The sequence below is a fragment of the Molossus molossus genome, unplaced genomic scaffold (genome assembly GCF_014108415.1).
Source record: "Molossus molossus isolate mMolMol1 unplaced genomic scaffold, mMolMol1.p scaffold_m16_p_8, whole genome shotgun sequence".
NCBI classification, from domain to species: domain Eukaryota; kingdom Metazoa; phylum Chordata; class Mammalia; order Chiroptera; family Molossidae; genus Molossus; species Molossus molossus.
The window spans coordinates 68,719,725-68,745,307 of record NW_023425402.1 but is presented as its reverse complement, the minus strand read 5'-3'; the positions used below and the strand labels follow the sequence as shown (position 1 = coordinate 68,745,307).

The 25,583-nt window shown below is 43.2% G+C and overlaps 1 protein-coding gene and 1 long non-coding RNA gene across 3 annotated transcripts in view; one reads left to right on the top strand and one right to left on the bottom strand.

Annotated features, from left to right (window-relative positions):
• Positions 1–25,583, bottom strand: part of LOC118620689 — a 61,396-nt gene that overhangs the window by 956 nt on the left and 34,857 nt on the right. Inside the window, exons 3-4 of the long non-coding RNA XR_004957533.1 lie at positions 10,366–10,424; positions 8,712–8,953 (exon numbers count right to left, since the gene is read on the bottom strand). This is a non-coding gene — a long non-coding RNA (uncharacterized LOC118620689). The remainder of the gene's footprint in view (positions 1–8,711; positions 8,954–10,365; positions 10,425–25,583) is intronic.
• TRAF3IP2 (TRAF3 interacting protein 2) overlaps positions 1–25,583 on the top strand; it is a 40,733-nt gene that overhangs the window by 10,069 nt on the left and 5,081 nt on the right. For both annotated transcript variants that reach the window (XM_036247716.1, XM_036247717.1), the window contains exons 2-7: positions 748–1,584; positions 11,500–11,692; positions 16,563–16,741; positions 18,824–18,912; positions 22,723–22,791; positions 23,800–23,916. In XM_036247716.1, the coding sequence (XP_036103609.1) occupies positions 756–1,584; positions 11,500–11,692; positions 16,563–16,741; positions 18,824–18,912; positions 22,723–22,791; positions 23,800–23,916 (1,476 nt within the window). In that variant the 5' untranslated portion in view covers positions 748–755. The remainder of the gene's footprint in view (positions 1–747; positions 1,585–11,499; positions 11,693–16,562; positions 16,742–18,823; positions 18,913–22,722; positions 22,792–23,799; positions 23,917–25,583) is intronic.

Here is a 25,583-nt window from a genome sequence, read left to right as displayed (position 1 = left end):
TTTCTCATTCTGTCATGTTGATTCAGAGTTCTATTTCTATAGATAAAACCAATGGTACCTGGGCTGTGGGGTAAATGGTGTGTGGGCTAAAGGCTGGTTTAGCAAACCTCGCTAGTTCAGCCCACACATCACAAACCAGATGGTCATGGCTCTCTTCATTGTAGGCAGGGTGCCAGAGGAAATTAAATCCTCTAAACAACCTATAGTTGTTAAGTGGAAAATGTCACTATGACCTTTCTTTCAGTGCTTTTAAACAAAGGCCTTTTTATTTTATTTTATTTTTTATTAGGCAAAATTTTAAAAGTTTAAAAGGTGAAAACTCTCCCGCTCACATCTCCCCCCGATCTGAATCATCCTCAAAGATGACCAGTGTAACAACGTCTCGTGTTTCCTGCACACGTTTTAAACCTCCACAAGCGCACGCAAAGTAGCCCACGTCAGGATTAAGTTCTCTTTCCTCCATCCTTGGCCTTTGATGTTCATGTGTCTCCCCTTGTGCTGTCTGCTGCATGATGGTCCAGTCGCATTCTTTGCATTGCCTTCCAGATAAAAATATCTTAATAAGCATGAGTGCCTTAGCCCGGAGGACAAGTAAACAACTGTATTTGATTGGGGCTCCCCAAGCGCATTGGTGTCACACTGCTATTAATTTAAACCATATCTTGAACAAGGTCCCTTAAGGTCATAAAGTAGGGACTCCAAAAAGTGATGTCTTTTAAGGCTGTGGCATGTTTTCTCTTGTTTCAGAAACTAGAATGAACCGAAGCATTCCTGTGGAGGTTGATGAATCAGAACCATACCCAAGTCAGTTATTGAAACCCATCCCAGAATATTCCCTGGAAGAGGAATCAGAGCCACCTGCTCCAAATAAAAGGAACATGGCACCCAACAGCTCGTCTGCATCCCGTACCCCCTACTATTGCTCAGGAGACTTTTCTCGGGCTCACCCTCACCTGAAACTTTCAAATCCCCAGCGGCCTGTGTCCCAGCAGACCACCTGCCTGCGCACGAAAGTCCTGGAGGAGAGTGAAGACAGCTTCTGGAGGAGACAGCCAGACCCAGGCAAAGACTGGCCCTCGGACTGCTCCGCAGCCAGTGAGCCTAAGCCTGAGTCTGTGGTCGGAGCCCTCCCCACAGAGCATCAGTTTTCATTTATGGAAAAGCATAATCAATGGCTGGGATCTCAGCTTTCAGCAGCTTCTCCTGACACTGGCCATGACTCAGACAAATCAGACCAAAGTTTACCTAATGCCTCAGCAGATTCCTCAGGCAGTAGCCAAGAGACAGCGCAGCGGCCCCAGCCCCACAGGAACCGAGCAGCTCCAGACCTGCCTACAACAGACACGGGGTATGATTCCCAGCCCCAGGACGTCCTGGGCATCAGGCAGCTGGAAAGGCCTCTGCCCCTCACTTCTATGTGTTACCCACAGGACCTCCCCAGACCTCTCAGGTCCAGGGAATACCATCTGTTTGCACCTCAGAGGCATCCGGCGCGTGCACAGATGCTGCCTCCCAACCCTTCCCCACACGCTCAGTGGAACTACCAGTACCCTTGTCCTGGAGGTCCCGATCACCAGGTGCCATGTAAGTGAGCTTCCTCTGGACACTCTGGGCTGGGTGACCAAGTAAACAAGGACCTCACATCAGTGCCTTGTATCTGCAGATCAGCACAGACAGGCCAGAATGCGGGGAGGGCAGTTTGCTACCCACAGGGCTTTCAGTGTGTGGTTGGATTTGCAAGAAGCTTTGGGAGAATGCTTTGTCTTAGCCCAAAACCTGTCCCGCTTGGAACCTGCCTCTGTAGGAACCTCTAAGGACACAAAGATTCCTCTGTCTAGGTTAGTTTAACTGAAACGTGCCTAGAGGCAAGGAGGTGACCCAAAGGACTTTTAGAAAACTTGTCTGTTGTCCTAATTCTTGGGCATCTGGGTTCTTCTTTGTCTGCATGCTTCTTTGCCATCTTAGATTTGGCAGAGAAAGGAGACTTCAGTCCAGAAAAAATCAGAAGGTGCCAGAATGTCTTTGAGACTCTGGCTTCTTGCCATTACGTGAAGATCAGATGCTCCTGTGATTCTGTTGCTTAAATCGCTTTGGAGACTTGAGCCATCCACCTCTACCCTACGTTCCAGCCACAACCCCTAACTTGTGTAGCTGTTTCACATCCCAAGCATTTGCCCATGATCTTTGCTCTATCCAGGATGTTCTTCCTCTTTTTGTGCATTTGACCCAGCCCTTTACTTCTTCTTTGTCTTTAACAGCTTTATTGAGATTGAATTTGCATACTGTAAAGTTTACCTTTTTAAGTGTACAATTCAATGAATTGCAGTATGTTTACAGAGTCATACAACCATCAGTATATCCCTGGCCGGTTTGGCTCAGCGGTTAGAGCGTCGGCCTGTGGTCCTGAGAGACCCGGGTTCAGTTCCCGCTAAGGGCACGTACCTCGGTTGCAGTTTGTCCCCGGCCCTGGTCGGTTGTGCGGGTGGCAGCCACTCGATGTGTTCCTTTCACATCGATGTTTCTCTCTCTCTCTCTCTCTCTCTCTATTCCTCTCTCTCCCTCCCACTCTACCTGAACAAAAAAAAAAATGGAAAAATGTCCTCGGGTGAGGATAAAAAAAAAAAAATTAACCATCAGTACAGACACACACACACACACACACATATTATATCTCTTTTAAGACTTAGTTCAAGTGTTCCCTCTGGAAACCTCCCTGGATCCTTCAGGCTCTCTGTTTTCTTGTTTTCTGCCTGCTGGGGCACCTGCTAATCAGTACGTCCACCTCTCTTTCCAGAATGCAAGCTTTTGCTCATCAACAAAGATGTATTTCAATCCATAATTCCCTGGCATTTAGCACAGTGACTAACATATACTAGATTCTCAATAAATTATTTCTGAATGAATGAATGAATGAATAATATGTGTCAGTGCATTAAGCATCTCTGAAAGTGATAAAGTCTTAGACTGAGATAAAAGGTTCATCATAATCCTTGGTTTTAAATCTCCACCAAGGCCACTGGAAAATAACAATAAGATTTTACAGATCAAACACAGGGCTCTGAAATATGATACTTTTCTTAGCAAATAAGCACTGTACAAAAAAAGCAATTTAAGTGGTGTAAGAAGAGTCTGTCCACAGGCCTGACACCTAACTTTGAAATAAATTGTAGAAATAATTACAAATGCTGTAACCAATCACAGTTTATGTATTGTACATGTACACTTAGTATAAAGGTTCCTAAAGTGAATGGAGCAGTACAGAAATTAATAATTGTTTTAAAAGGAAGGAAGTAGAGGAATTTAACTTAGAAGAAACAGGTAAGAATGAACATGAGTTTCAGAATAAGGCCAGGAGATACAAAAACATCAGGGCTTGTGGAGAAAGAGTCTCTGAGGTCTAAAACTGAGACCCAGGGTGTTGGAGGTTGGGAAGTCCCCCAACTGGGAGTCACATACACCACTGTCTGCTCTGAGTGCCCAGGAGAAGTGAGAGAAACGAACCTTGATAGGGTCAGGGTTGCATTTATTTCTCAGTGATTTCCAGGTAAAAAGGGAATACTTTATGAGAATAATGCCATAAACTGCTTTTTTAAAACATTTATTATCTGCACTAAAAGATCATTTTTCTGATCATAACAATAATATTTGTTCACTCTCAAAATTGGAATATGCCCAAAAGTTCATTTCATATTTCCATCACCCACATATAATTTCTATTGGGTTATTGACATATTTACTGCCGTTTCTTTTTTCTTTGCTTATACATTTAATGTCAAATCAAACTAGTTTCCAATAACATTTGGTGCACTACCTCTAGCACCATTTTAAAATGCTGCATAGTATTTCATCAGGTGGACCTACCAACTTGTTTTATTCTCCATTGTTGAACAGTTTCCAGTTTTTCATCCAATAAGCAATTGACATGACAAACATTACGTACATAAGTTGTTATGTGCATTTCCGATTAATTCCTTAGACTGATGTGTAGTTGTATAAATACTTAGTCAAGGGCTTTAGGATATTAAGTCCCAAGCAGTTGCTTTTATCTACTCACAGGAGAAAGCTTCATGATGATAGACAAAGAAAGCATTGACTCACTATACTGTGAGGGTCCCAGGAAGATCTTCCTATTTGAAAATATTTTTCCCGTGGAAGCCTAAAGTGGCACCATTAGCAATCCAGTCTTTGGAGGTCAGCATTGTCCACTCTGGGCAGGCTTTTTCAAATGCAAACACTCCTGACTGGGAACAGTTTTAGCCTTCAATACCTCCTGACCTGATTCCTTTCATCAGGCCCCTCCTCTTTGCTTTCTGTAATTTTTCCTTCTACTGAAGGGGAAGGAGGGAGGGGACACCTAGGATCCTGGGAGTGAAGAAAGGTGATGAAAGGCAGAGAGGAGAGAACTTGGATAGGAAAGGGGGCCAATTCATAGAATATATACAAACAGCCAAACGGTATAGGAAACCAAGCTTAACATTACTAAATTTAAGAAAAGTTTATATGCACAAAAATTTTAAAGATACCCTTTTTCCAGTTAAGTATACAAAAATTAAAAACTTTGAACACCATCCAGTGTTAGTGGGTTTTGGAGAAAGAAACACTCCCGTCTACTCTTGGTAGGAGTATGATTGTTACAATCTCCCAGAAGGCAGCCTCGCTATTTATCGAAACTTAAATGTGCTTCCTCTTTGGCCCAGCAGTCTCATTTGTGGGAACCTACAGAAACATTGAACAAGCACATAAAAATACATGCTCAAGGATGTTTATTAAAGCATTGTTGCATTAGAGTAAAAACAAAAACTAAAATGCCTATCAATAAAGGGACAGATAAGTATCTGTGACTGAGTTATATAGTTATACAGTTAGTTATACAGTTATACTACTAGGCCCCTATTGCAGAGTAAAATACACATTCTGACATAAAGAAGAGCAAGTGGACAAGCAGGCAGTGTTGAACCCATACATGTTATTTTTTAAAACTGCATATGTTTAAAAATTATATATTAAAAAATCTGGCCCCAACTGTTAACAGTGATGATAGGGGAAGGGGACAGGGAATTAAGAAGAAATGGGGAGATTTTCCTTCTAACTTAATATACTTCTGTTAAATTTGTTATAGCAAATAGGTATTACTTTTATAATTTAAAAATAAGCCGTGGCTGCTTTGGTTCAGCGGTTAGTGTCGACCCGCCTACCTGGGTTGCAGGTTCAATCTCCAGCCCTCGGGGTCGTGTGGGAGGCAACCAATCAGTGTGTCTCTCTCACACTGATGTTTCTTTCTCTCTCTCTCTGTCCCCCTTCCACTCTACCTAGGAAATCAATGAAAAAATATCCTCGGGTGAGGATTAACAACAACAACAACAAAATGTATATATATATAATTTAAACATAAGTAAAAATTAGAAAGAAAAAGGAAAAGTAAGGGGAAATGAGAATGTATGGGCAGGCCCGCCCCGATTCACCCTACCTATGCCCTGGGTCACAGGGAGGAGGGTCGGGGCTGGGTCCTCTTTGTTGAGGAAGCCCAGTGCTTAGGGTTTTTCTCTGGGGCAGTGCAAGCCCAGAATATTTCATAAGGCCCCCAGTAGCAAAAGCTTCCATGAAGGTTGCTGTGAGGATTAAATGAGATAATGTACAGAAGATACTAGGAAAGTGGCTGGTTTACAGTAAGCCGTGAATAACTAGCAGCTCTTAGTTACCGTTACTATTTAAATTAAAATCCTGCAGCACAGCCCTGTAGAGTGCTTCTTGACTTCCAGATCCCTTTTGCTGGTGCAGATTTTTAATATTCAGAGCATGTGTACAATGCTTATTTTCATGTCGGGGCTATAACTGCACTTAATTGCTAACAAAACCACTTCAAAAGAGCTGTTCACCTAAGGGATGCTTGTGCAGTTGGAAACCATGGCTACGTGGTTCTACTCGGCTTTAGAAGAGCATCACTTCCTCATCCGCTAATGAAAATATAAATAAATAATGATCACCATGCAAATGGCATCTCTTAGCCTTTGCAAGTTAAAGCGAAATGGTTACTGGTCTCCCCTTTCATGTAAATAAAGAAAAAGTTTTCAAAGCAGGTGAAAATGAGAAGTGGAAATAAGCCTTTTTCTTCCTCCTCCCACCCGTTGGAGAAGGTGCCCTGAGAATCCTTCCCAGGAAGGTCACCGGCACAGAGGTCATGGCTACGCAATCAAATGAAACCCATAATACAAATAAATTGGGGGGAATGAATGTATTATATCTAACGGGTTCTTATTTTTACTATAAAATCATTGCTTTCTCTACCAAAGAGACGGAATAAAATAAAACTGTGGACTCATGCCTACTATTGCTCATGTGAACCCAAAAAAGTGATTCTTTGTGTGCTAGAACGCATGCCCAATTAAAATAAGGAAAAGACAAACCAGATGGAAGAAATGCTTGAGGAAGGAGTGCCCTTCAGGAGCACAGCTGCTTTTAGCTGTGAGTCCCTGTAACAGTTTATGTTGGCTATTTTGTTTCCTGGCTGAACTGCATTATATCATGATGTTTTTGACAACTTGAAAATCAGATTTTATTTTCTCTCTCATAAACTCTTTTAATACCATTCTTAATAAGGAAGAAAAATGTTGAATGTTTTGTCTGATAAGTGGAAAACCTCATTAGGATTTGGTTTATAAATTCCAAGTGGTAAAACCTCAGTAACATGGAGACCATGTGTACTCAGGCCAGGAGGGTCATAATATTGACAAATAACACCGTTCTGGGCCCCCACTTATGACTGTAAGATTTGCATTGTGTTTTGTGACTAACACTGCCTCAGAATCGAGGAGTTACCATGCTAACAAATCATCTGTCTGTCACACCACCCACCACCTTCTATTCTTCATCTCCCGCAGAAGAAACTCTCTTGATGGAATTTTAGATACTGGGAAAAGTCAGTGGGGGAGATATTTTTGTAATTCTTAAGTCTACCATGTAGGTGGCTGCCGACTTGCACGCCCCTCCTTCTCTCACACTAACGAGTGTGGGTTTGTGTTTCAAAACAGACACCCACAGACACACGGATTTCTTTCTCTCTCCATTTATTTTGAGCTACTTAAGGGAACTGTATCCTATTTTTCTGTGTTCACTGAGTGTCAAGCCATAGAAATTCAATAAATATTTGTTGAATGAATGAAAAGAAACCTGCTCCCTACTTCCTGGGGAAAAGAGTAATCCCTGCCCTGGCCGGTTTGGCTCAGCGGTTAGAGCGTCGGCCTGCGGTCGGGAGAGACCCGGGTTCGGTTCCCGCTAAGAGCACGTACCTCGGTTGCAGTTTGTCCCCGGCCCTGGTTGGGTTGTGTGGGTGGCAGCCACTCGATGTGTCCCTTTCACATCGATGTTCTCTCTCTCTCTCCCCATCCCACTCTATCTGAACAAAATATCAAAAATGTCCTCGGGCGAGGATAAGAAAAAAAGAGTAATCCCTAATCGTGAGTAGAGGCTTTATGATACCGAGCCTTGGAAAGGTCATCTCTAACTGTCTCCGGGAGAGGGGTGGGATGGAGGGGTTCAGTGGGATTTGCACATAGAACTTGTCCATTCATTTGTTAATTTACTCAACAAATATTTGCCAAGCACTCTGCTAGGCACTAGGTGTACATTGGTGACTACCACACATGGGCTTGTCTTCCACAGTCTCCTGGGGAGACAAAGTAGAAATCAGCAAACAAAACAAGTATAAGTGCTATGAAGGAAATGACCAGTGTTAGAACAGATGTTAATGACAGGGTGGTCGGAGGAGGCTTCTCTGAGGAGGACACATGAGTGGAAACTTAAAGGACGGGAGGGTCAAGGCGGCAGGAGCTTGCTCAGGTACCAAAAGCAAGCCAGCAGGGCTGCGGTGGGGCGAGCGGGACTTGATGTGCTAGAAGAGGAGGATGCGAGGGCCATGGTAAGGAATTTAGATTTGATTCTAAGTTAAACTTCTTTAGGAAAACAGAAAATTGAACTCTCTAATCTTGAATAAAGCCAAGAACAGTGCTTGGCATGTAGCAAGTACTCAATAAATGTTAGCCCTTACTATGTATATATAGTACCCAACTAAATTAGTAAGCCTCCATCAAAATAGTGAAACAGAATGATCAAAACTTCAGCAACGGAAGATATTCATCTATCTGCTACGCATGGTTGTGACTTAGCAGCTTTTCTCTACAACCAGCCAAATTCCAGACAAAACCAAATTCCACTTATAAGAGGGAAAGCTCATGTTTGATATACTCTCTGATATTCAGCATTTCTTTATTTTAAACAATCAAAGGACGGCATCGAGGACTATATTGTCAGTACTCTCATCTGAAAAATAGACGAGGTGGATCATTTCATCTGCTCATATAAACCCATTTACGTTTTTACCACAGGTGGCCATTTCAGAAATGAAAGTTACAGCTAATCAAACACTTAGCCCACATGCCTTGGTGATTTTAATGATAAGATTTGTTGCTATGAGACAAAAACATGTTGTGCGGGAAATAATCTGTTAGAGATCATATGACCTTGATTCAAAGGCTTTTGATTAACAGCACTAACATCCGCTTTCTGGATAAGAAACAAGCCCTATGATTAGAGTTTGGTAGTCCTTTTAAAGCAGATAAAACATTATTAGCCACTTATTAATGGATATGGGAAGCAAACATTATTTCAAACATTAAAAATGTTCAAGGCCACCCACAAAGTTTCTCTTCTTTTACCTTGTCTTTCTTCTTCCAATTTTCAGAGGGAGACACTGAAGAAAAGAACGGACAGTGGATGAGAGTAATCTTGAATATCTAGCAGGCAGACTGTGCCGTCCTAGATGGCTTCTCTTTTAGTGTGTGTGTGTGGAGCTGGCTTTGTAACTATTCAGTCTTCTTCATTCATTTATTGAGCAGCCCCTGTGCTTGGAGACACGATGGCAAGCCAGCACAGTCTGTGCTTTCACAGAACTTAGATGCTAGGAGGGAAGGCAGACAGGAAGTTGACAAAAGTCATGCTTACGTACACAAACACATGATAAGTGCTATGGAGAAAATAAAATGGAGATGGGATGGAATAGGGCAACTGAGTGAAGGGGTGGTATCTGAGCCGAGCCCTGAATGACAAGAAGTTGATCTGTAAAGACATGAGACAAAAACATTCTGGGCAGAGAGGATGGCAACTCAAGGGCCCAGAGGTAGGGACAAGCTTGGGGCATTCAAGATGGAGAAAGATTGCCAAAGTGATAGTTGGGGCTTGGTGAACGTCATAGGAGATGAGACCTAGAAGGACAGGGGTCCGATCATGCAGAGTAGATTTTTTTTAATCCTCACCCGAGGATATTTTTCCATTTTTTGTACAGATAGAATGGGAGGGAGAGAGAGGAAGGGAGAGAGAGTGAGAAACATCGATGTGAAGGGACACATCGAGTGGCTGCCACCTGCATGACCAACCAGGGCTGGGGACAAACCGCAACCAAAGTACGTGCCCTTAGCGGGAACCGAACCCGGGTCTCTCCGGACCGCAGGCCGACGCTCTAACCGCTGAGCCAAACTGGCCAGGGCTAGAGTAGATTTTAGTGCAGTGGGATCCCTGGAGGGTTTATACCTACAGCTGGTGCTGTAAACAGTCCACTCATGCAAGACTTGTCTGAGAGTAGGGCTGGCCCCTGCCTGGCGACCTGGTAGCAGTGGCACTTTTTGCCCTGTCTAGCTGGGAAAAAGGAGCACCAATAGTGACCTCCCTGTTGGCCTAAAACTCCAACTGGCCATCTTGACGCTGTGAAATATACCTGATCTGCCCCAGGAAGGCTGTAAAAGCAAAACCTGCATAGTGTATCTTGTGCTAGAACACAGGGGTCTCTGTGGTCCCGTCTCCCCATTCTTAGAGATGCCCTCCAAATCATGGTCTCCTTTATCAGCCAGGGGCTGGGATAGACCCAGGCAGATCCTTTTATCCTCTTACCCTTTCTTATGCTCCTAAAGTCATGACCAGTCCTAAGCAATAGTAGGGCAAGTGCCATAGGCAAGGCCGGAGACAACCTGGGTTGGAGGGGAATGGTCACTTTTGCCAAAGGAAACATGACAGGAAGGACCTGGCTAGTGTCACAAGTCAAAGCAGACACTAGATTGAATGCAGGGAATCTGACCATGCTTCAGTGACTGGCTTGGGCACATTTCCAGGGTCACTCCACCAAGTTTCCTACATCCAAGCAGCTGAGACCTGGAGGCAGTCACACTAGTGAACATACACATGGTTTTTCTTCTGTATTTGAGGACATCATTCCCCTGAATGTTCCCCTGGAAACTTCAGTGGCTCCTGACTACTTACTAAATTAAGAATATAATTCTTAGCCACATTCTCCCCCTCTGTATCCTGGTTCCAACCTACCTTGTCTGTTTGCTTGCTTGCAAGTTTGACTTCAGTTTACATCAGGGCATGTGTCCTACCTACAGTGGAAAAACTCGATTGTTACTTTTATAGTAATAAATATCAATATATATACTTTTTGAAAAACAAGGTTCCTTCTTGCCCTAACTAGCTATGACTCCTGGATCATCCAACTTCTTATGCGGGCAGAGGTGGCAATGCTTGGCTCACAGGAGGCGCTCATGGTTCATTTTGCAGGGTTACCCATTTGGCTCTCTCCAGCTTCCTCAGAGTCTGGGCCACCCCTAAGGTGCATCCCCACCTCTCAGACTTCCCACAGTGAGCCCCCCGGGGCCTGGGCAGTCCTCAGAGCCTTCCTCTCTCACCCATAGTGGGTTCCCTGCATCTCTCTTCTGGTCTCCAGTCCTCCTCTCACACCTGGACAGGCGGGCTGCCCTTCTCCCCTTGAGACCCTGTGGCTCCTAGGCTTGGCTGGGACCCATTTCTCCTAGTTACACAGTCACTAAGTCACTGCTAGCCCTGGCTGTGCTCTGAGCCCTGCCCTGTTCCAACTGCCCTGGCCTCACGTGCGCGTGGGCTTTAGCCTGGGAGGACCAAGAAAGTGGGGTAGTATTGCCAACTGGTTGCCTACTTCCCAGAGGTATGAGCCAAGTTTTCATTCATTTATTTCTTTGTAAGAGAAAGTGGTGTGCGTGTGTGTGTCCACTTGGGAGAAGGAGTGGAAAGCATATCAATTCTCTATCTATCATGGGAACAATTTCTCCTAGCCATGGGTTCTATAAACCTGGGGAATTATAGTAGGAATGATGGTGGGGAGGTTCTTCATGGTTAGATTATCCTAAGTATCTGATTAAAATAGGGGCCTATGTGGCGCTTTGCACTTTCCAATTAGAATACCAGACTCATTATTTCACACATGTTTTTATTTGGGAAAATAAAACCACAATGACTCAGTTTAATAAAAACTATCAAATAAATGATGGTACAGAAATATGGCAAGCATCACGGAGGTGGTAACTGATATCTGGAACCCTCGGTTGTTGTCAAGACAAAAATTTGCACTGAGCTTGCTTCTCCTTTCACACGAAGGGGCCCGAGTCAGTTCCCTGTTCTCTTGGCTGTCTTTACCTGCAGATGGCCACGACTACCCTCGAGCAGCCTACCAGCAAGTCATCCAGCCAGCTCTGCCTGGGCAGCCCCTACCTGGAGCCAGTATGAGAGGCACGAACCCTGTGCAGAAGGTCATTCTAAATTATCCCAGCCCCTGGGACCAGGAAGAGAGGCCAGCACAAAGAGACTATTCCTCCCCAGGACTCCCGAGGTATCAGTAAGTATTATGGGGTCATCCTGCAGATAGGTTTAACGTGAAAAAGCATGATGCCGATGCAACACTGTATCAAAACTCTGTTGGTTTACTACTCAGGTTAGTGGCCAAGTCCCACAGAGACTTTTCAGGTCAGGAGGAAGCAGAAGCTGATTGACAAGCATCTCTTTACCAGACATAGAAAGCCACTGATGACTGGTCAAAAGTCTCTTGAAAGAAAGGTTCCTAAGATGCTAAGTCACACTTACTTCTTTTACCTTCTCATCACTTGGCCTTTTTGCCCATGAAATAGATTTTTAGTTTTACTAGGACTGACTTCCACCTCTGAGAAGTTGTTTTTTATAGTTTGTATAACTGTTTAAACCCATTTCTTTGGAATTTTAAATTCAATTTGTTTCTAGTAGAAGTGTAAAATAACCGGTGATTTTCTTTTCTTTTTTTTTTTTCCCTCACCCGAGGACATTTTTCCATTTTTTGTACAGATAGAGTGGGAGGGAGAGAGAGGAAGAGACAGAGAGAGAGAAACATCGATGTGAAAGGGACACATCGAGTGGCTGCCACCACACGACCAACCAGGGCCGGGGACAAACTGCAACCGAAGTATGTGCCCTTAGCGGGAACCAAACCCGGGTCTCTCCAGACCGCAGGCCGATGCTCTAACCACTGAGCCAAATCGGCCAGGGCCCGGTGATTTTCCTTTGTAACAAAAACATTCACACTTGTTGAATGCCATTATTAGGTCTTTCCTAAATGTCTTCCAGGAAAACAATTCTGGTTTTTCCTGACTTCAGTGGTCTAACCCTTCCATCATTTTTCTCCTCACCGTTCTCTTTGGACTTGTCTCCAAGCTTTCCTCTTCCCTTAATTTATGTATCTAAAATATATAGGAAAAATTCACGTCAATAGAGCTTCCTAATTTACAACAAAATTAAAGAATGGGTGCTATGTTTGCTCTGCTCAGCACAACTTTATATACACTCAAAGCAAAACTTTGAGACATATGGTCCTATTAGAGCAGGTTTTTTTCAGAAATACATAAATTAGTAATTAGCTAAAAAAGTTTATTGAAAGAAAAAAAGCCCACCCTGATAATAATGACAGATAGGGCATATGTCTGTTTCCTTTGCCCTCACTCAAAAGCCCACGAGCCTTCAGATTTTCTTTCTAGATCCCTTATTTTGAGAAACAAAATTACATGGAGTTTAAATAATAGAATTAAGTAAAATGTGATTTGACAACCAAATAAGCACTCTTACAGAAGAAATATCTAAAATTCTTAGAAAACAAACAAAAGTTAAGCATCTTTATGAAACACATTCGGTGTTGAATAGAGGAGGAATAGTAATTTCTACAACAAACATTTATTTTGAAATAATTTTAGATTTATAGAAGAATTGCAAATATAGCGCAGAATAATTGCTTTTGTAGCATCAGTTTAAGCCTGCTATGGTCTCCTTGGATTTATTTTATCATTTTAGAGCAGCGATTTTCAACCAGTGTGCTGCAAGAATTTTTAAAAGATGAAATACCTAACTATTTAGTCAGGGGCACTCACTTCTTTTCCCATAGATTGTCAAATAAAAATAAAAAAAAAAACAACAGCCAACACAACAATAATTATCCAGGGTGAATGAGTAAAAATTTACCTATTTTTTTTGTCAGATCAGCAAAAATATATATATTTTGGTGTGCCGCAGAATTTTAGTAATTAATCTATGTGTGCGATGAGATAAAAATGGTTGAAAATTGCTGTTCTAAGGTAGTAAAAAATAAGTTCAGGTAATGAAGCTAATTCTCCTCTTCCTGATCATTTGAAAGACAGCCTTAATACAGAAAGTTTACTCTGTCATTAAACTTCATGATATTGATTTTATATTGAAGTTTTTAAATATTATCAAGGCCTTAAGATTTCTTTATTAAATGAGCAATTATTTTTAAATTAAACAACTTTGGATATAAAGATATTTAATGCAAAAAGTATATGGAACTGGAGTCCCATTGGATGAAGGCATATTTTATAGAAATTTTTCTCTAAATTAATAAAAATATAAAATAAAAATAACTTCCTCAAATATCAGATTTTAGAAATATAGTATAGTTTGAATTCTATGTAATTTTTTTTTAAATCTTGTTGCATAAGTCTTAGAATGTCTGATTACTCTTTCAGGTAAAAAATATGAAAACATAAGCAATAATCTATTTTAAAATAGAATATACAGCCCTGACCAGTCGGGCTCAGCAGTTAGAGTGTTGGCCTGAGGACCAAGAAGTTGAGGGTTTGATTCTAGTCAAGGGCAAATACCTCAGTGCAGTTCAATCCCTGGCTTGGGTTGGGTTGTACGGGAGGCAACCAATTGATATGTCTCTCTCACATCGATGTTTCTCTCTCTGTCTCTATCCCTCCCATTCCATCTGAAAATCAATGGGAAAATATCTTTGGGTGAGGATATTTTTTTTTAAAGGCATATTATACACATAGATTTTTATAATCAAAACATTTTTTTTTAATTTAAAATAATCTCAAACACAAAACAAACAGAAGCAGCCATGCTCCCACTACCTAGATTTTTAAAATGTTAACATAGGGCCATGGACTACATCAAACTAAAAAGCTTCTGCATAGTAAAAGAAACAATCATCAAAATGGAAAGGGAACCCACCATATGGGAGACCATAATTGCCAATGATGCATCAGATAAGGGATTGATTTCCAAACTATATAGAGTACTCATACAACTCAACAAAAGGAAGATAAAGAACCCAATTAAAAAAATGGGTAGAGGACCTAAATAGATACCTCTCCAAACAGGACATACAAATGGCCAAGAGACATATGAAAAGATGCTCAGCATCACTAATCATCAGAGAGATGCAAATTAAAACAACAATGAGGTATCACCTCACACCTGTCAGAATGGCCGCCATCAACAAATCATCAAACCACAAGTGTTGGAGAGGGTGTGGGGAAAAGGGGACTCTAGTACACTGCTGGTGGGAATGCAGACTGGTGCAGCCACTATTGAAAACACTATGGTGTTACCTCAAAAAATTAAACATTGAACTGCCATTTGACCCAGTGATCCCACTTTTAGGAATATACCCTAAGAAGCCTGAAACACCAATCAGAAAGAATATATGTACCCCCATGTTCATAGCAGCACTATTTACAATAGCTAAGATCTGGAAACAGCCCAGATGTCCATCAGTAGATGAGTGGATAAAAAAGCAGTGGTACATATACACAGTGGAGCACTATGCAGCTGTAACAAAGAAAGATCTCTTATCCTTTGAGACGACATGGAGGGACCTAGAGAATATTATCCTAAGCGAAACAAGCCAAGCAGAGGAAGACAAATATCACATGATCTCACTTATTTGTGGAATATAATGAACTAAACAAACTGATGAACAAAATTGACCCAGGGACATAGAGGTAGGGTACAGACTGACAAACCCCAGAAGAGGGAGGTTTGGTGGGGGGAGAAATAAACCACAAAACTTATATGCATGTATGCATAACCAATGGACATAGACAACAAAGGACCAGTCAGAAATGAAGGATGCACTAACTGAAATAAAGAATCATTTACAGGGAATCAATAGTAGAGTAGGTGAAGCCAAGAAACAAACCATCGAATTGGAATATAAGGAAGCAAAAACCACCCAATCAGAACAGAAGAAAAAAAAAAATCCAAAAAAATGAGGACAGTGTAAGAAGCCTCTGGAACAACTTCAGATGTACTAACATTCACATCATGGGGGTGCCAGAAGGAGAAGAGAGAGAACAAGAGATTTTGAAAAAAATAATTACAGAAAACTTCCCTAACTTGGTGAAGGAAACCAACATACAAGTCCGGGAAGCACAGAGAGTTCCAAACAAGATGAACCCAAAGAGGGTCACACCAAGACACATCATCATCAAAATGCAAAAAGTTAAAGACAAAGAGAGGATCTTAAAAGCAGCAAGAGAAAAACAGTTAGTTACCTACAAAAGAGCTCCCATAAGACTGTCAGCTGATTTCTCAAAAGAAACTTTGCAGGCCAGAAAGGAGTGGCAAGAGATATTCAAAGTGATGGAAAGCAATGACCTACAACCAAGATTACTCTATCCTGCAAAGCTATCATTTAGAATCAATGGACATATAAAGAATTTCCCAGACAGGAAAAAGCTAAAGGAGTTCGTTATCTCCAAACCAGTATTATATGAAATGTTGAAGGGTCTTCTTGAAGTAGAAGAACAAAAATATGAACAATAAAATGGCAATAAATACATATCTATGAACAATGGAATCTACAAACAAAATGAGCAAGCAGAACAGAAACAGACTCAGATGCAGAGAACTTTTTGTTGCTTGCCAGAATGAAGGGGGCTGGGGGGATGGGTGAATAAGATGAAGGAATTAAGAAATACAAATTGTAGACTGATGAACCTCAAAGGTAAGGCGGGAGGTGGGGGGGAGAGATAAACCAAAGAACTTCTATGCATATATCCATAACCAATGAACACAAACAATAGTGTGGGGAAGGCAGGAGGGGGCGGGATTGAGGAGGAGGGGGTCAATGGGGGTAAAAACGGGGGACATCTGTAATACATTCAACAATAAAGATGAGTTTTTAAACAACAAAAAATAAATCAAATTCTGCTGCCCTCTTTCAACCCCTACCACAGGCCCTTCCAAATGGCAACCTGCCCAATTGCTTATTGACTGAAACTCCATAGAGAGACCTTTGTCCCTCTGGCTCAGAAAAGAAATAAAAGCAGAGGAGAGAGATAGCTCCTTGGTATCTTCCTATAGTTCGTAAAGCCTTCTGTTTCCTCAAGATTTGCCTTTGTTGAAAATGAAAATGTTATTGTACACATATTCCTTTCCAGGGACCAGCTGTCTAACCAGCCACTGATTAGAGCTGGAGCTCCTGAGGAGTCCTTAGAGTGTCCTGCAGAGCTGAGACCACAGGGTCTCCAGGCTCCACCTCCAGCAGCTGTCCCTAGACCCCCTAGTAACCCTCCGGCCAGAGGAACTCTGAAAATAAGCAATTTGCCAGAAGAATTGCGTAAGTTGTTAAAAAAAATTTTTTCCCCCTCTTCTTCTTGTTCGGTCTTATACTTTGAGAGTACTTCATGATTATTCATCCATCCTCTTGGATATTTTGCATATATACAGTAAAATAAAATTTATTTTTTTGCTTTTTGCTTAAAAAGTAACCAACATTTTGTATGAATGTTTTCAGTGATTTTGACACTACCAGCAATACTCACAAAGTACTTACTACTAGATTTTCTTAAACATGCACTCCAACAACAAATAACCCAATGCTTTTTCCCTTTTCTAAACAATGCTCTTGAGTGGACTTGTCCTTGGGTAAATTGATTGGCTATCCATGTGGTATTGGCTGGGGACCTAGCGTCTCACCATAAATTAGCAGTAGCCACCAAGAACGAGGTCATTTCCTGTAGGCATGAGCAATCTTGTTGGGGAAAAGCAGTCTCACATTCTCCACACAGCCTTACAACCAAGTGCAAACTAAGCCTTTTATTTAAAGAAACATTCAACTACGTGTCAGGTGATGATTCTTTTTCCATATTTTGCAGCCAGAAACAAAAATGTTGAAATATCACCAAAATGTTCTCATATTAAGGTCAGTCAGGACAGTTAAGTTCCAGAAATCTTAAGAAAAGAGCCACTCGTTGTGAAATTGTTATATTCTGCTGTGCTTGCTAGAGAAACTCAGGTCATTCTAAGAAGTCCTAACCAAATCTGGGCACTTTGAATCAAGCTTGAAAATTAAGCCATTTGCATTTGCTAATTTCTATTGGGGATCTGTGCTCTTTAGTCACTTAGGACTTGAAAGATTTCTATTACAATGATCCATTGTTGTTATTCATTCAAAAAAAATGTTTTAATCTTCTTAAAGTCTTACACACTTTAATTTCAAGCATTTCTGGAGATGGATGCTTCCCTGCATAAGGTATAGTCCTGGTGTCAGTTTATAGATCATATTTATCTTACCATAATCTATAAAGGAAGTCCTGAAATTCTTACATAGGAATTGGTTGAATATTAGGTGTTGAGAAGAAAAGAAATTGAATGCCATCAATATACCTGGCTGCTTAAATGAGCCAGTGTGACCATTGTACACACTTCTATTTGAGAGGTGTGTTTCCAAAAACAAGGGCCTAAGCGTAGATTAATATAAAAATACTCATATTTTTCTCTCCAACTCTACTTTCTTCTCCACCCTCTGCCCCATGGGCTTCCTCAGATTAAGCAGGTTCATTCCAGACTAGAGACTGACACACAGAGATTGTTTATCTCTCACATTAACGTGATAGCCAGATAATTTCCCCAAGGCTTAAGCCTGAGAACATACTGGTTTCACACTGACTGATCAAGTGTGGAGGCACAATACCATCTGTTGCTCTAGGCTGACCTAGGGAGGAGAGTGGGAGTCCGTGATGTTGGACCTCCCAGAGGCAGCCTTTCTCCTTCAAGCTACTAAAGTTTTACTAACATTTCTGAGTTGTACTTTAGTCTACTCCAACTTCCTGGCCTTTCCCCCACCACTGAGTGGATGGGGAGGAAGGAGTGGGTGGGGAACCACTTTCTCTCTCCCCTCACTTGCTCTTGTCAAGCAGGAGTTCAAGGCAACTGAGAACATCATGAGATCAAAGGAGAACACTGCAGGGTGGCCCTTAGCAAGTCTCAGCTTCTTGGCCTGCTGTGAGAGTATTCCTTCGGCACAGAGCCAAGTGTCTCGAAGAAACCAGGTGGTGGCCTGATCTTAAGGACACTAGGTTCTGGGTGATGGATTTGTTGTTAATGTACCACGTAGTTTTTCAGGAGACCTTGGCTTGTCTCAGCCTGCCAGCGCCCTCCCCTGTGCCCTGTCTTCCCATGCACCCTGAGCAGTCTCCTGCCCTCGGACAGTCTCCTGCCCCTTCGAGCCTATGGGTCTGTGTCCTGAGGACAGCAATCCACGCTGCTGCAGGCATAAGCCCCAGCCCAACCCCATCCAGAGGTTTCTCTTTATTATTCCAGAACAACAGAAGACATTGCATACAATTTACATGCGTTGTTCAAAATATAATTACTATTATTTGACTAGTTTCTGATTAATGTGAAAAATCTCTCCTAGGAAAAGTCTTTATCACTTATTCTGTGGACACAGCCATGGAGGTGGTGAAATTGGTGAACTTTTTGCTGGTAAATGGCTTTCAAACTGCAGTAAGTATTTTATCCAAAGAGAAGACTGAATAATTAAAGTGAGTATAGGAAAAGAAAAAAAACAAAAGGAGACAAATGATAAATAGCTGTTGATGTTTTAAACTATAGTATTTGATTTATGTGATTATGAACTAAATGCTTATAAATTTAGGTAATTATTTTGAGGATTGCAATGTATCCAGAGTCTCCTGCATGTTTTCCCTGCATACGTTTTGAGTGAGTGACCCCGAGTACCTCTGAACAGCCAGAAGTGTGTTAATGCCGATCCCAGACACAGCTGACCCCCGGCCTGAAGGAAATGCCAGCCTCTCGCTGCACTTTGTACCTTTGCCCTTTTGCACCAGCCCTGCCGCTTTGGTTGTGCTTCCTGTGATTCAGGAGGCTGCGGGCTTCACCAGGCCCCCCACATGTTTTACAAAGTCCTTTGTTGGGTACTACGCTGTGAGGTTTGAAGCACAAGCGCTGCAGCCTGGGTCCCCACTGTGCACATCTGTCATTCTACACCTGGATGCAGCAGTGAAGCTTCTACTACGTGGCCAGGTTCTCGGCTGGTCTAGTCTAGTTCTAGGGGAGGTAGACAACCCAGCCTGCAGTTCACTGTGATCTTGGGCCAAGAAATCTCAGGAAGCATACGCTCCTCAAGTCCCCCTGCAGTGTCTTGCCGCAGCTTAAATCCATGTAAGTTTTTCTTTAGGATAAATCCAATATCACAGGAGCCTGCTTGGAAGACTGGCTTTCCTCAAACACCGAGGCAGCTTTTTTCCTCCCCCGAGGCCTGCTCTGGGTATTTAGTGACAGTGAATTCTAAAGAATGGCAAAAAGTTAAAGGAAATATCTATGCATAACAACATTGAAGGATAAAGAGGGGATACTTAGCAAATAAATGTCCATTTTAAAGATGTTTTGACATTATTTAACAAGAGTTTTTATTTGACTTTTTCCTTTATTCTGTAATTTTAAAAAATGGAAGTGTTCGGAAGTTTAAAAAATACAATTTTTACATCCAACTTCATGACTGGATAGAAACCAACATTTCAGTTTCTCATTTTTGGAATAAGAAAGTGCTGTGGCAACCATGACATAAAGTCAAATTACAGGACATAAAGCTAACATTTCAGGAAAAAATCTTACTTTTGATCATTTCCAAACAAGCACACTGATTGCCCCGGGAGAAGAGGGCACGTTTTTGTGACCTTAACAATCAGGGGCTGCTTAGGCAGAATTTAGATCTCTCCTTGGCCCTCGGTCACAGTGAAGCCCTGTGGTAGAATCAGGGCCCAGTCCTGACAGCTAAGTCACTAGAACGATACCTTAAGGTCTCCTTCGTGGTGAGAAAACTTCATGGGTAATTTAAGGACAGTTTTGGTTTTTTTTAAGGGACTATTTTCAAAGCTCTAGATAAGCTTTGGGGAATCGTGCACTATCCTAGGATGAGCAAAAGCAGGGAGTTGCTACCACGCCTCGGGCTAAGGAGACCGGGAGCAGTGGTGACTGCAGCCTGGGGAAGGGCGGCTGCATTGGTTTGCTGGGCAGCCACAGGGAAAGTACCACCGACCGGGAGGCTGGGCAACAGAAAGTTATTTCCTCACAGTTCTGGAGGCTAGAAGTTCAAGATCAAGGTTTCAGCGGGACTGTTTTCATTCCGAGGCTTCTCCCGAGGCTCGTAGATGGCCCTCTTCTCCTGCCTTCACCTGTCTTTCCCCGTCCTCCTCTCCTCTATACGGATGGCAGTTACATAGGGTCAGAGATCACTTAGGAACTCATTTACCTAAATTACCTCTTTAAAAGCCCTGTCTCCAAACATATTCACATTCTGAGGCACTGGGAGTTAAGACTTCAACATGGTTTTTGGGGGGACAAAATTTGGCCGCATAACAGCGGCCATGTGGAGAAGCTGTGGACTTTGGCAGAGATCTGGAGACACAAATGGAAGACATCCAGTACATTGTGCCTCCCGGAATGTCCAGCTCACAGCAGGGAATAATTTAGGTGCTGGGATAATAATAATAATCACCATTTATTGAGTGCTTATATTACGCCTGGCATTACGATATGCCTTTTCCACGTTACCTCATTTTAATCCTCACAACCACCCTAGGAAGTACATTTATTAACCACATATTACAAAATAAAGAACCAAGAGCAGAGCCAAGCTGTTTCTTCTCAGCCCGCAACATGATGGTGCGTCCGTTTGTACAGCAGAGATGGATTACTGACGTAGTGACAGAGAGTTACAAAGGCTTTCTCAGGATCATTACTGTGGTCATTGGACATGAGACATTTTAAAGCAGCAAGTGGCCATCCAAACTAAAAGGGATGCCATCCCATTTTTGATGTCCTATCAGTAAAGAAACATTCTGAACTCGTATCATGTGCTGGATATATTTGCCAGTTTTGGGTACATGAAGCACAATCTTGTTCTAGGAAGTTTAGAACCAGGTTGAAGAGATAAGGCAGACATAAGTGAGACATTTAGTAAATGAAAGAGTGTTATAATAATGTGTTGAATGTGGGGTGAGGAGAGGAGGAGGAACTCAGTGTGTGAGGAGGACTCGGAGAGCAGGAGCCAGCACTGAGTTTCAGGTGCAGAACGGGGACAGCAATGTGAGCACTGCAGTAGGCAGGGCCTGTGGGGAAACGGGAGGTAAGACTAGATCCTAGATGGCATGGAGAGCTTGCTGAATGACTAGGACTTGACCCGATCGTTCCTAAATAGCAGAGTGACATTTGGGACAACTGATCCGGGAGCAGAGTGGCTGAATCAACTAACGCCTCCTCAAGGACGGTCCCTGAATCACCCATTCCAGCACATAATCCCCCTTTTGACCTGGAGCACCTTGTACACACCCGCTGCCTTCTGGCTGCAGGACAAGTTTGAGCCTAAGATAGGCTTTATATTCGGTGTTCTGTAAAACAGAAACCTGCTGGCTTTTCTCCCCTTCCAATACTCCTTCAGAGACTTGAATACGTCTTTTCAAGGCCCAAGACATAAACCTTTCCCCCACCGTCTTAGTAAGTGTCTTTGTGACTATTCCTTGGAATAGCTCCAGGTTTCATATAACCCTTTTTAAACATATAGATTGAAACTGGGCATAACACCGCAATAATGAGCTGGCTAACGCAAATAAAGCACCACAGTTGTATCTCGATACTTGCATGCCACGTAGACATTCAAATGTTCCAGAATTATGTTTGCCTATGTATATATATAATTGGTTTGTATATTGTTGGCTTACATCCAACTGGGTGTTCCTTTTTTCTTAGATTTTTAGAACATAATTATTGTGTAGGCAAAGATACATATTGATGCATACCTGTATATCCTAATAATAGATATCAAATAGTTCAATGCCTACTAATGTTGAAATAGGGAATGTGCCCTGGCTGGTTTGGCTCAGCGGTTAGAGCGTCGGCCTGTGGTCCTGAGAGACCCGGGTTCGGTTCCCGCTAAGGGCATGTACCTCGGTTGCAGTTTGTCCCCGGCCCTGGTCGGTTGTGCGGGTGGCAGCCACTCGATGTGTCCCTTTCACGTCGATGTCTCTCTCTCTCTCTCTCTCTGTTCCTCTCTCTCCCTCCCACTCTACCTGAACAAAAAATGGAAAAATGTCCTCCGGTGAGGATAAAAAAAAAAAAAAAAGAAAGAAATAGGGAACGTTTCAGAAAAAAATTTTTTTTCAGACTTACACGCCCCTCTCTGCAAAAAGCATTAGTGACCTTTCCCGTTTTAAATGTATTTGGTCTCTGGTTTTCTCTTGCTGTACATCTAGATAAAGCTTCTCATTCAGAGCCTCCTACATCTTTTTCTTGTAGATTGACATTTTTGAGGATAGAATCCGAGGCATTGATATCATCAAGTGGATGGAACGCTACCTTAGAGATGTAAGTACATTCCAAAATTCTGAGTTTATTTTCTGGTGAGAAAGACAATTAGCTTGTGAAGTTACTTTATGAAAGAAGCGCTGGCACACCCACCAAGTCCAAAGCTGAGAAAGTCCCAACAAAGCCTCCCTTGTTGGCAGCCATGCAAAGACTTGGAAGGAAGGATGGGGTCAGCCTCCTGGACATGCACAGGCAGGAAATAACAGTCAAACCAGACACAGGTGGTTGATAACAATCAGAGCAAACAATTTTCTGAACAGAATAGGAAAGAAGGAAATGAAGGAGTGGGGAGGGAGCGGCAGAATTCAATTTAATCTGAGACCACCCCAAGTGTTTTGTAGGACTGGGCTGAAGAGCTTTCCCGGGCACTTTGTGCTTCAACGAGATAGAAATTGATTGCCGCCAGCGTGTCCATGTCGGCGCTTTGGCTGCTTCTTTCGGAGAGAGAGTGGTGGGGGACAGTCTCAGCAGGCTGCAGTTTTGTGGCTTTTCCTTTTGTCTGCAGCCTGCCGCTCACTTTGTGCAGGGTCTGGTCCTCCCGACTGCTGGAGCCCGTGCCACAGGCGGGGCAGTCAGCAGTGCAGTAGCTGGCAGCCTAGATTCAGCTGCGGGGGGAGGGGGGTTTTCATTGTTGGTGCTGCAGAGCCTTTTTGCCACGATGCAGAATCACTTAGTGATTCGGGCTTTCATTAGCCGTTTATTAGTGATGGTTGTGGAAAATGGTGGGCAAAACTGCATCCATTCAGGAGAGCTCCTCTTGGAGCCATTTGCTCTGTGTGTTTGCAGGGAGCTGGGGAAGGAGGCAGAAGGGAGAAGGGGAGACAGCAGTCCGCTCGAGTGGGGGCCTGTGCCTTTCACTGTCCACAGAGAATCGCCCAGCCCTCCATCCTCCCTCCTCCGCTGTGTCAGAGAACGCAGACAGCCCTGCTGGCCAGCTTCCAGCCTGCCTTCACCAAATGGACCACACTTTACACTTTCATAAACATGCTTTCTCCCTCTCATTAACAGAAGACAGTGATGATAATCGTAGCAATCAGCCCCAAATACAAACAGGATGTGGAAGGCGCTGAGTCGCAGCTGGACGAGGACGAGCACGGCTTACATACTAAGTACATCCATCGGATGGTGAGTGGTGATGGAACCGCAGCACCTTGCCAGGCCTCGGACGGCTCTTTCTCCTGTGAAGGCCTGTCCTTCATTAGAGACCAAGTGAAGGCGGCATAAAGCCCGGTGAAGAACTGCAGACAGGAGAGGGGGGTGTGCTTTATTCTCCATCCACCTTTGGGATCTTAGGCAATTCAGCACACCTCTGAGACTGGTGTTCTTATCAGTAACAAGGGGAGATGAGTCTGTGATCTCTTAAGTTCTGGAAAAGCAGATCTCTGCTGGCTTGATTGCTTACCGATGAGTGTAAAGTCCTGTGGGGGGGGGGGGGGGCGGGCGACAGGGCTGTGAGGAGCGGTGTCCCTGCATGGGTATCATATCCTGTCCCCTGCCTTTTCACAGAGGCACAATATCCTGGTGAAAAGGATTCATGCTGTTGTGTCAGACAGACTTGGTTCAGATTCATCTTCCTCACGTGGAGGTTGCGTGACAATGGACCTCCTTGTCTCTATTCAAAAAATGGGTTACTGCCCTGGCCGGTTTGGCTCAGCGGTTGGAGCGTAGGCCTGCGGTACAGAGAGACCTGGGTTCGGTTCCTGCTAAGGACATGTACCTCGGTTGCGGTTTGTCCCCGGCTCTGGTTGGTCGTGCGGGTGGCAGCCACTCGATGTGTCCCTTCACATTGATGTTTCTCTCTCTCTTCCTCTCTCTCCCTCCTGCTCTATCTGAACAAAAAAATGGAAAAAATGTCCTTGGGTGAGGATAAAAAAAAAAAATGGGTTACTAATACTGATCACACTGTTGTAAAGGTTAAATGAAATATTTTTGACATGTATAGCACATATTGGATGCTCAATCAAGGGAAATGATTCTTTGTAGCTCAAGAACTATGGGGTCTGGTCAAACTAAAACCAGGGGGAGAAATTTATAAGGAGTTAGACCTACTCAGCATTTGCTGGAACATTCTGATGGAAAATATCACCCAGCTGTAGAACTGGCTGTTTTAGCGGCCAGCCATCTTCCTGCTTTCCGTGATTGTAGAGATACGCTGGAGACAGTCATGCTTCACTAGGGTGCCAGACTGGACTGGTGACTTTCACTCTCCCATGGAGTCCCTCGTGGTTGCTCACGTGTGCTGGGGGTGCGGGTGCTCTGGGCCTCCCATGCACCTCCACCACAGCTCGTCTGCCTTTCTCGGGCTTGTTTGTTTACCAAGGATTCTGAGATTTTAAAAGGCTTGAAAATCACTGGATTAGAACTTGTAAGCTCCATTTCAGCTGTAACGTTCCATAAGGGGGTAAGGCGCCTGGAATGGGCGCTGACTATGCCAGGAGGATGGGGCAGGAAGCAGACGTGGTCCAGATGGAATAAGTGAGCAGCACAAGGCAGGAGGCAGCCAGGCCATCAAGGGACTTGCAGCTTTACCTCCACGGAAGTTGACTCTATCGTGTGGATCAGGAGCACAGGAAAAAGGCAGGGTGGGTGGGTGTTCCCCGTCTGGGTCTTCAGATTCTCTATCTCCTCTTCTACCAAGTGCTGACCATATATTTGAGCTCAGAACCAACCCAAAGTAAAAGCCAAGGTAAGGTGGTGAGGTCACAGAGGAAGGCCAAGGAGTGGGGAGATAGATTCCCTCCTATTCCATTCTCTTGCAGTCTGACAGCCCAAGGGCAGGGCTCAGAAAAGTA